The following is a 12172-nucleotide window of genomic DNA, read 5'->3' as shown; positions in this document are numbered from 1 at the left end:
AACACGTACGTTGTACCTTTGAAAGATGCGTGTTGTTCTTTTGACCAAAATATCATTATTAAAAAATCATGCACCTTTTTAATATTTTAATTTGCTATAAATTATAAAAAAAACTTTTGGCCTGCTTCATGTCAATAACAAAAGCATATCTGTTTTGTAAGCAATCCTAATTGTCTAAAAAAATCAGTATTACTAATAGTATTACTGTTTTTTTAATGAAATCAGTTATTATAACTAATTTGCTATAGTCATTTATTTTCTTTAGTTAAATGCCACGTGTGATGATAATACGGGTTAATGTTCAAAACTTTTAATGCTATTTGAGCCCCTGAGATGCATAGTGGTATAAGTCACTCATATCTAGTTTTGAGAAGTCTGACTAATACCACTATGGCTGTGAACAAAAACAGCTGTTTAGTGAGGAGCATAACAAAAAACAGTTCCAGCATCATTATCAATATCATTAGACTTATACCACTCTGCCATGTAATAGAATAAACAAAAAGCTAACCATTAGTGGCAATAACTCAAAATATTGAAAAAAGTGACTTATACCACTATGCATCTCATGGGCTCATTTAATTGTACAAAATATGTTTTCTAAAATATATAGAACACTGTAAAAATCTTTATCTTTAAAAGTTTGGCATTGTATTCCCCAACGTAAAAGCCGGACCATAAACCATAAAAATAAAATAGTTTTTTGAGAAAAATTGAAAATTTGAAAATTGGTTGAGAGTGATTTTTAAAAATTTTTATAACTAGTTTTACAACACAGGTCACATGACCTGTGTTGTAAAACATAAAAAAATAATAAATTATAACTATGATTATATATTATAAGTATAAATTATAACAAATTATACTGATCCTAAACCACTGTCTAAATTTCCGCAGTGTCTTTTTTTACCTAACAACAAGCTAGATAAAGACATCCACTTATCTAAATATTCTTGTGGTCTTTTTTCAACGTTTGTTTGAATAATATCTTTTTCTAAATCTTTCAACCTTAATAACGATTCCTCTTTAGATAATGATTTCATCGTATTGCTAAAACAATTTAAAGCAAAGCGAATATCATCTAAAGTCATTTGATTGTTGGTATCGCTTTGCATTGAATGTAACAAAAAACGATTAAAATTTGATTCTTCGTTTGTTCCATTATTAGCAGGGTTTTGTGTTTGCGTCATATTTCTCCTGAACTTTTGACTTTCAAGGTCGCCTTTACTAGACCACATAAATTTACTTAAATATATTTCGGACTTCATAGTGGCTTTTGTGTGATCTTCTTCAATAAAAGTACAGTCTGCTTTTGGATATGTCATTTCTGGCACAATTTTTTTAAAACCAGTTAACGAATCTTTTAACCCATCGACTTGACAATACGAATCAAATTCTTTACTATCCTTAATCAAAAAACGATTAAATTTTTCTCTCGTCTTACTTTTATCTGTAACACATGTTTGTTCAACTTTACTATCATTTTTCACTTCGCTGTCCAAAAGAAAGCGTTTAAATAGGCTATTAAAATTCTCAACAACTTCACGAAAGTTTGAAGATTCTCTTAAATTCATTAAACCATCGCTTGAGATTTCTTTCTGGAACTGAGGAATTTCTAAATCAAAACAAAACAGTTCATTGATATTTTATAAAAAGAGTTTTTGAAAATATTTTTTAAAATTATTTTAGCAGGGATTAAAACCTCACCATAACAATCGTCAAACATCGAATTGCAGTAAGTGCCATTATTTAGAGTATCAATTGAATGTTTTTCTGATGCAACCTTTTTTGTAAAAGACTCATAGACACACTTATGTTCAAAAACGTGTTCGGATTCTATTGAACTTTCAATTGTTTCTTGGGAAAGTTCGATTTCGCTTTCAGTAAAAAGACTAATTCGATAAATGATTTCTTCAAGTTGATAGTTTATCTCTTGATAGATGCATTCCTAAAAAATGCATATATATATATATATATATATATATATATATATATATATATATATATATATATATATATATGTACTAAATAAATTTTACAAATATTACTTAAAGTAAAATATTCTTTAGATAATTATGAGATATTCTTTAATATCATAATAATAATAACACTACAATTATAAAATAATCTTGTCATAAAACAAATTAAACTTTTTAATAACGTTTGTATTATTAGGGGAATTCAAAAAATAAAACTTTGAATACTCGAGTACACAAAAGGCCAAATTTGAGATAAATATAAAAAAAGATAAGACTATACGAAAATTTTTTCAAATATATTGAAATTTACCTTGCGTTCAAGCGTCAAGGTAGGTAGCAGATAACTTTGACATTATAAATGCTAAAGTCATGATACTTTAGCGTTTCTAATGCTAAAGTAGCTTGACTTTTCATTTTTTTTTTTATTGCAGCATCATTATCCAGCTTGTTTCTGAGTTTTGAACCGCACTTTTCTTTACAGAAGTACGTGGTTCTGAACTCAGAAACATGATGCCTGCAAGCTAAGGGAATTAGATACTTATCTGAAACAGTAGATATTCTAATCTTACTTTTATGAGTTTTTTTTGTATGACCGTATTGAAGTTGCATGAAAACAAAGTAATCTATTCTTTGAATCAACTCTATAAGGAATACTCTTTTGGGCGTTTGATTACTTCATTTTACTGATGAAAACATGTAACGGCATAACACTATGTATATATCTCTTGGAATTTCATTTTTTATTATACTATCAGACTCCATAGAACGCCAACTTCCTGGATCAAAACTTCAATCAAAAGATAATAAATTCCGACTTTGAATCCAATGAGTTTGCAGAATGTTTTTAAATGGATTCCTTTTTCTTGTTATCTCCGAAATCTAAACACAGGCTTTGCATAATACTGACTCCAACATTATTAATTATCTCTTTTAATTTCTTGATATAATGTTTATCTTAATATAATGTTTGATAAAAAATAATAGTGTAAAAAATAAGATAGCAAAAATGAAAGCCAAAAATGAAGAGGTGAGAAAAGTGACAATGGTTTTTAAATCCAGAAAAAATAAATTATCATCTAAATTACCTTCTCGCTGTATTTCTCTTGTGTTTTTGATCGTATATAAATTCTTGGTGCTTGTTCCTATCTAGGTATAAAAAAAGACAAACTAAATCATAGTTTGTCTTTTTTTATTCAGTTTTGTAAGTCAGCTATACCTGCTCAAAAGATGTTTTTCCAATTCTTTTCCAAAGTGATTTTGTTTATTTCTGACGACGGCATTTTTAGCTAATTTTAAAAAGATAAATGTATTTTTTTTTTAATAAATTAATTTTTGTTTAATTAAATTAGCTTTTGAATCAAGCTATTATTTCATTGAGATAATTAATTGTTTTGAGCTTAACACCATAAACCATTAATTTTCTAAGAATTCACTTGAAATGACATTTATTTCACCTTTAATACTTGCTGCATTTTTTAATTAAACAAGTATTAAATATTTTTTTGGATGTTATGAGCATGATTTGATGTTTGATTTTCTCAATAATAAAGTTCTTTTTATTTTCTATTCTATTTATAATACTTGCTAATATAGCTTTTATTTAACACTTCTATAAAAAAATAAATGCTATCACATGTGTGTTTTATATTCTATTTATAATACTTGCTAATATAGCTTTTAATTAACACTTCTAAAAAAAAAAAAAATGCTATCACATTTATAATACTTGCTAACTTGTTTTTATTTAACACTTCTATAAAAAAATGGAACTAAAATGTTTATTTCAGAGTTTTGCTATATACATTGATGTTAATTTACAGTCATCAATATATATTCTACTAAAAGTTAAAATAAAACGTGTTTATGATATGAGAAAAATAAAAACTATAGAAAAATGCAAAAAAGCAAACAAAACAAATAAAACTATGTAAAATGAAAGTGTTTTTTAACATTAAATGAAAATTTGTTGTTAAATTAAAATTTGCTTTGTTTTGTTAAATGAGCATTAACTTTTTTTGTTTGCTTTAAACTTTAGCCTTTTTAAACTTAAAGCCTTTTTAAACTTAAACAACATTTATGAAAAAACCAGGTTACACAACAAGAAAGAAAAAAATTCAAACTTTTATGAGCACAATTTTTTTTGTTGTTGTTGCAAATTATTTATATTGCACTCAAAGTCATATTACTCGAAAACTATTCATGGTAATTTTTTTTTGGTATTTTGACGCTTAAGCACAAAGTAAATCCTTATGTATTTGGAAAATTTTCTTGTAATCCTAGTTTTTAAATTGGCACTAAATTTGACCTTCTGCCTATTTTCATTTTAATATTTGCACTAGAGATAATAAATAAAAACAAATCTTTTTTTATTTATCAACCTTGTCCATGTCACCATAAGTTGAGAAATTATATGTTTAAACAAAAAGTGTTAAATAAAAAAGGTAATCCTCACGATAAAAACTGTTAACTGATTTTGTTATAGATTTGCTTTATCTAATTAAGCGTAAGTTTAGATGTTATTTGTTTTTAATATCTCGCTATGCTTTTTATAAAATAATTCATACTACACAATATATTTGCGATTACCACCTAACCTTTTTGACTTTTTCATATAAAAACGATTTGATTTTTATATGTTGCAATGATGATGGAAGCACTTTTAAATCAAATTATAATATAATAGCCAATATGTCTTTTATCAGAGTTAAATGGAAATGGGAGCAATGAGAATTTAAAGAATTTTGAAATAGCAAAAAATGTAAAAAAGGATACAAAGGTTGTTGGAAGTCTTGATCAAAAAACCAAAATACCAACAGAACAGTGTACCGTAGATATGATAAACTATAACAAACCTAATTGCTGAACACCTACCCAATGCCAAGGGGTCACTACTATGGAGTACAGCTATGTACTATGGAGTACAGCATTTATTTTTACTGTATTATTATTTTTTTAGTAATTCAATGTAATTATCATATATATAACAAATTATCATAAACTTTTTAGCGTAAATCTGTAATTTTAATGTTATTTATATATGGTTTTTTTATTTTGAATAATTAATTTTGCTTTAGATAGTTTTTCACATTTTTTATTTTTGTTTATTCTTTTCTTTAAATTGTATAACTTTGATCAGTTTGTAAATCAATAATTATACAAAAGGATGCAATTATAAAAGCTTAATTGATCAAAAATATTTTTTTATTTAAACAGTTGTAAAGTTACATTTTCTCTTTTTTCAAATTTTAACATAAAAATTATCTATATTGTATAAAGTTATGTTTATTTGAAACCAAAACTGATTACAAGTAAATCGAACATTAAAAACTGCTAGTATCAAAAAAATTTGGTATTATATTTTGTAATTCAGTGATTTTGTTATTCGGTAATTTTGCAACTCCGGTAATTTTGTAATTCCAAAATATAAAAAATTACATTAAAACAATAGTAACAATAAATAAGTATTATATACAAACTATTATCACTAAAAAGATGGATCTAGCGTTGTGTTCTAGTTGTTTGACTAGAAGCACATAGTTTATTAAGTATTGGGTACTTAAACAAGAAATAGTAAATATAACCAAACCAAAATGAACTACTAATCTATGGTTTGCAAGCTAACATATATAAAAAATGATATATATATATATATATATATATATATATATATATATATATATATATATATATATATATATATATATATATATAAAAGATATATAAACCAATGGGCAAAACCTGCAGAAATGTTGCAAAAATTAAAAACAATTACTGACCATGAAATTAAAATAAAATTGTTTTTTCTTTCTTATAATATCGCTTACAATATAAAAAATATTTGAATAGAACATTTTGACATTAAAGTTGGGTGACTTCAAGATAAGTTTTAAACTCCTAACTTTTGGATTTATGTCATATAAGTATGTACTGCTGATAATTGCGCTGATAATAGCCTAGGAACATAAATAACTAAAAAATTTGGCACCACTAGCTAAAGTGTGAAGGGATTGTTTCTTTCCGAATATAGTTATTATTTCCTTAAATGAAACTAGTATTTACACATTTATTTAAAAGTTCATAAAAAAATCAACTAAGATTCAAAAAATGTTAAACTTATAATATATAGATTTAAAACATATTAATATATTTTAATAAAATTTTAAATCCTTCTATTTGAAATTTTAAATCCTTGCAAAAACTTCCAAATAGTCTTAGATGTATTAATATTTCATTTTAAAAGAGTGATCAGATATACACACACATACATATTATGCAGTAAAATCTTAAAAAAATGAATACTTTAATAATGCATCAGCATCATGCAACTGTAATACAGATTGAAATAATGCATCAGCATCTTGTAACTGCAATATGGATTAAAAAAAATAAAGATTTGTAGTAATGATTAAATTAGAGTAAAAAAAACTTTTAAATATAATTATATATAAATTTAAATTTAAAGTATATTTAAATTTACTGAATGTTAAAACTCTGAGTAACATTCTAGTACTCATTAACATTATTTATGCATATTTATGCATAATTATGCATAATTTTGTTAAAAAAAATTTAATAATATTAACTACATGTCAATTTATTTGAGTCTTCGAAAGAATTTACTTTATATACAAAATAGTTTATAAATTTACCAGTTTATCTAAAACTTATTTTCATATATATTACTTAGATTATTCATAACATGAATATAAACAACCTTTCCTTAAAAAAAAGAAGATATTTGGGGTTTTCATACCTGAGGTGCATAAACTGTCCAATCATTATTATCTTCTACTTTTTTGATAAATAATTTTTGAAACCTATCTTTAAAGCATGCCCAACTGAATAAACTTTGCAATTGTCTATTGTAATAGATCCAACTAAATAAAAATTAAAATAAATAATAAAATTATTATTTTTATACAAACAGAAAAATATCAATGGCAGAAACATGATACAAGCAAAAAGAATAAATGCTATAGGTATGCAACTAACACATTTTTTACATTAAAAAATTACATTTGAAATTTCAACACATATAAGTGAATCTACAAAAACAAAGTTATTAAAAATTAAGAAATTTTACATTTTCATCTAGGACTAAATGCTTTGAACTTTTATACACTTGAGGCAAAATTACTTTAACTCTTCTTGACACTCTTGAACAACCTCTCTTTTATAATGTCATTTAAATAAAAAAACATTTTTTATAGAAACAATAGAAATGGTATCTGGTTGTGAAAAAATGCTTCAACTCTTCTCGTCACTCTTCAATCATTTCTTTTCCATTATGTCATTTAAATGAAAAAACAATTTCTATAGAAATGCTAGAAATGGTATCTGGTTGTCAAAATGTTAATGGTATTATAAAAACCTGCCACTATTTCTAATCATATAAAAATAAGAACATTAAACTTAAAAAAAAATTTCAGAAGTGTATCGAAAAACCAAAAAAACTTTTTGTCTTATTACAAATGCGTTTTTTTTAGATTAACATCTGCCCTGTAGACATTGCACAAGTTTTGACAGATATTTTTTTCTTTTTGCATCTAGTACTATCCTTGACATATCCTGGAGTGACTAGAACTACATCTAGTCACTCCAGGATATGTCAAGGATATTGCAACCTATATTTTAAATAATTATTGTTTAAACACCTTTTTTAGATTTCTTTTTTAAAACTAGTGATACATTTAATTTAGAATAAATGTTTAAAATTTTTATAGGCGTGTCACAAAACATGTGTGTCACATAACACTGACACACAGGTATTTGTAACACACCTATAAAAAGGTGTAACATGTGTGTAACATAAACATGTATGTCAAATAACAGGAATGTCACATGACATGCAAATCACATAATTTTATGTAACATGCATGTAACAAGATTTTTTAGTGCATTACATTAATTTAACACATTTTTTTCAAAAATGGAACAATGATGTTTTTACTTTAAATGCATTATTTTAATACAACATAATTAGTGATGCATTGTAGTGATGCATAAGTGATTTCATTCCTAGATTTAAAAATATTTCAGTCAAAATTATTCTTATGAACATTTTTTAAATATCTAATTATATTAAACTAAAAATATCTTTAATGTTTGTTTTTAATTGAAAAATGAAGAAACAATAAACCAAAAAAGTTATTAAAAACAAAAAAAGTAATAAAATAGAATAAAACTGAAATAAAATGTTAGTGAAAATAAACTTGAATTTTAGTTTATACTTTGATGATACCCTAAATGCTATTTTTTTATTTTTTTATTTTTTGTTATTGCAACCCTCCTTCAACCCTTTAACTCCAAACATGACAAACTGCACATTAGGTCAGAATAGCCAATTTTGAAAGAAAATAAATAACTTAATTTTAGTGCTATATACACTAATTTGGCATGAGCAGAAATATGAGGTCTGCACTTCTTATGAAGGTGTTACTTTTTTCATTTAGTTGCTATGAACACCCAATTTTGCATTGCAGTGCAGTTTTTATGTGTGCCATATAAACTAAATTTAGCACATGTACCAATAAATGGTCAAAATATAAACATAGGTTGACTTTTTATTTTTAGAATAAATTGTAATATAACACTCTCTTGGCTGGTCCTCTACAATAACAACAACAACAACAACAACAACAACAATAACAACAACAACAACAACAACAACAACAACAATAAAAAGCTGTTTATTTTAATCATTTTTACAAAAGTTTTAATAATAACAAAAATAATAATTATAACAATAATATATAATAATAATATAAGATAACAAAATTAATACAAATTATAGTAATAGTAATAACAAGTATGTTTACATTACATACAATGAAAATATAATAATAATAAATATTATAATGGTAGTTATAAGCATAAAATTATTTATAATAATAAGTTAATAATTTATTAGGATGGTGTCACTCATACAAAAATCTGATGGTGTCACTCATACAAAAATCTGAAGGAGTGACACCAATTTTTATTTTTAATATAAGTAATAATAAGTAAAGACATACATTGAAACACATGGATCATAAACACATAGATTAAAGCACATAGAACATACATTAAAAATAAACATGCAGAAAACATAATTTTCTGGTTATAATAATAAAAAAAAGAAAGAAAAAAAAAAGATGATAATTGTAGCAATAATGAAAAGAAAATTAAAAGAATATGTTAATAATAAGGATAATAATGTATAAAAGTTAGAATAAGGATAATAATGTATAAAAGTTAGAATAAAGATAATAATGTATAAAAGTTAGAATAAAATGTTTTTCAGAATTTTTTTGAAAATGATTTTGTTTAAGACGAAGTGAAGGTATTTTAGAATGTAGTTTTTTGAACTCGTTCAAAATGCATACAAGGCTTCTATTCCATTCACAGATGCACTGATAAACAATAGAGTGTTTGCCATATTTCTGGGTGTTAAAAAAAATGATTAAAAAAAGGGTTGTTTATTTAAAATAGTAATTTTTAATTATTTTATGTTCTGATTAATTAGTCAAGTTATTCAGAATTTAAAGTAACTTGAAAAATTATGTTTCAAAAGATTTTTAGAAAGACATGGAAAATTAGTTTCAAAAGCTTAAATTTATCATAAAAAGTACATAAAAAATTTTTATATATAACTTTATTAGTTAGTTTACACAAAATTTATCTTAAATTATCACTAAAATTATTTTTTTATTTTATTAAAAGCCTTCCCGTAAAATAAAAAATTTAAAAAAGATTAATGATAAAAAGTTATTCATAATGTAACATCTGACCCATTGTGCGCTGTATGGCATTGGCTCATGTTTTGGAAAATTAGCAGAATTTATTTTTGTACAAACTTAACTCTTTTTTTTAAACAACTTATTTTACAAATTATTAGTCTCAAAATAAAAAAGAAAACATTTAGCATAAAAATTTTAAATAAATTGTTTATATCCAAATAAATTTTACTTTAAAAAGTTTACAGTTCATTTTTTAATAGTTTTTTAACTGTTTACTATTTTTTATAAAACATTTATACACAATGTTTAATACTCATAGTATCTTTAATAATTATATATAAAAAATAAATTTATAGGGTATAAATATCAAACAAAAATGATTAAACAAACCTGTCATATAATAAGCATAGAGAAGAAAAATTATTTGGCATTTGTTTAAGTTTTTTGTTCTTTATTTTACCAATAAAGAAAATGCAACTCTAAATACAAAATAAATCATTCACTAAGTGACAATAAAATGATAATAAATATAAATTATTATACAATTCAAATAAAAAAACAAAATAAAAGAAAATTAGTTATAATAATCCATTAAGAATTTATAAATTACAAAGCATCTTTCTACACATCTTTCAAAAAAAAATCGTTTAGACATTGTGGATAATGAGAAATAAAAACTTAAGATCTTAAGAAAATGTCTTTCCCTTTTTTTCCAGATTTTATGGTAATACTATCTCTTTTATTATGACATCATACATGCATTTGTAGAGATTGCTGTATTTATTGCTGTCTCAATACCATCATATTAATAAGTTGAGTTGTGTATGTATTAATATGGTTGGTATGGTATATGCTATAGCTGCTAGTTGCTTTAAAGTTAGTTGCTTTGGTATGGTTGCTATGGTTGCTACAGCTGCTAGTTGCTTTAGTCCAGAAACCAAAACATTATTATTAGGGTGGGGGAAATCTGAAAGTTTTTTCTATAGTGAGCTGTTTTTAAGGCAAAATGTGACGCAAGTCTGGAAGAATTTTTGGCCTGCAACAGCTATTTCATTCAGAAATTTGCTTTTTTTTCTTCAAAATAACTGCCAAAATTTAGGTAAAAATATTTTTCTGCAAATAAGGGATAAGCAGCATGTTCATTTTGCTATAAAAGCCCATTTTAGCACTAATTTTTCATTCAAGGTCTCAACGCCCATCAATACTGTTACTTGCAAAATCACAGGGGTAGTATACTGAAAAGAACCAGCACTTATTGGTTAATCCAAGTTGCAAAGTGGTGCATATTTATTTGGATAAATGATACACTTGTGCTTAGTGAGACCTGGTTCTAAAGTTGTTTCATGTAATGACACAAGCAAAATAGTGGCTCAGGAACTATTTGACAATTGGATATCGAAGAATGTCAACAAAACATAGCCAAGAAGATATATACCAAAAATTTATTTAAACAGCATAAAAATTCAAGTTACAAGAAAACAAGTCAATAGATACAGAAAACTGAAGATTTCAACATGCGTATGACAAGCAGAGCCTACGACATTAGAACAAATAATGTGGCATACCAATGGAAATTGGAAAAATGGTTTAGTATTAAAATGACAGATAAAGATGAGCCATTCTATTATGATAATTGCTACAGGTTTTACTTGGCAATTTGTAAAATGGTATACAACAGGTGAAGAAAAACAAGGAAAGAAATCAGTCAAATGAGAAAAAGTGGCACGCTTTGGAGGAAACCAGTAAGCAGGAATATGCTCATACCAACTATGTCGCAGTGACATAGTTGGTATGATTGTAAAATCAGTTAACATCATTTTTGGTCAGAAATGGACAACCTATTCAAATTGGCTAGATGAAGAATTGAGTGATTCTGAGTCAGACTCAGGTGAACCAGAAAAGAGCACAGTCACAACTTTTTCTTACATTTTCTCCCCAGTATGGACTATAGATAGATATTTGGAAGAAGGACGAAAATTTTTTTAAATGAAGTGCACATTTAACACTGGGCATCAATCATGCTATCGATAAGTTATTTTGCAACACCAAGCAGAGAATTAGAGTTCAGAAACTGCTGGACATATCAGATGAACAGAAAGCATTCATATCTCTGTCAACTTCAATACACACTTCTGGACAAATTGCCATATCCAAGTTAATCTTGCCAAGTTATGCTAGTCACTTTATATACTTAAAAACAAAAAAAAAAGGTTGGATCTTCAAAATATTGAACATTTCGGATTCAGAGGTTTTGTTTCTAATTGCTTTGGGTGCATTACTGAAATAGCGAAAGAGTTTAACCAGGGAACAAACTAAGATGTTCCATTTGTAACCTAATAAAACAAGAAAATGAACTCTCAAACAACATTGATACACTACTCAGCTCAGTCCTGTGAAGAGTGATGATATGTGAATGTTTGTTCATGTTATTGATGATATTGATTGTAAAAGTGGTTCAAGTTTATGATTTAT

The 12172-nt window shown here is 25.4% G+C and overlaps 1 protein-coding gene across 1 annotated transcript in view; it reads right to left on the bottom strand.

The window, feature by feature from the left end:
- Window positions 1-818: 818 nt before the first annotated feature.
- Window positions 819-12172, bottom strand: part of LOC101235132 (polycystin-1-related protein) — a 31703-nt gene continuing 20349 nt past the window's right edge. The window contains exons 9-12 of the mRNA XM_065807637.1: window positions 10091-10179; window positions 6733-6856; window positions 1708-1948; window positions 819-1615 (exon numbers count right to left, since the gene is read on the bottom strand). Coding sequence (XP_065663709.1) covers window positions 861-1615; window positions 1708-1948; window positions 6733-6856; window positions 10091-10179 — 1209 coding nt within the window. The 3' untranslated portion in view covers window positions 819-860. The remainder of the gene's footprint in view (window positions 1616-1707; window positions 1949-6732; window positions 6857-10090; window positions 10180-12172) is intronic.

Source organism: Hydra vulgaris, chromosome 10, assembly GCF_038396675.1.
Source record: "Hydra vulgaris chromosome 10, alternate assembly HydraT2T_AEP".
Lineage (NCBI taxonomy): Eukaryota > Metazoa > Cnidaria > Hydrozoa > Anthoathecata > Hydridae > Hydra > Hydra vulgaris.
The sequence above is the reverse complement of the archived record's forward strand: the minus strand, read 5'-3'. Positions and strand labels throughout refer to the sequence as shown.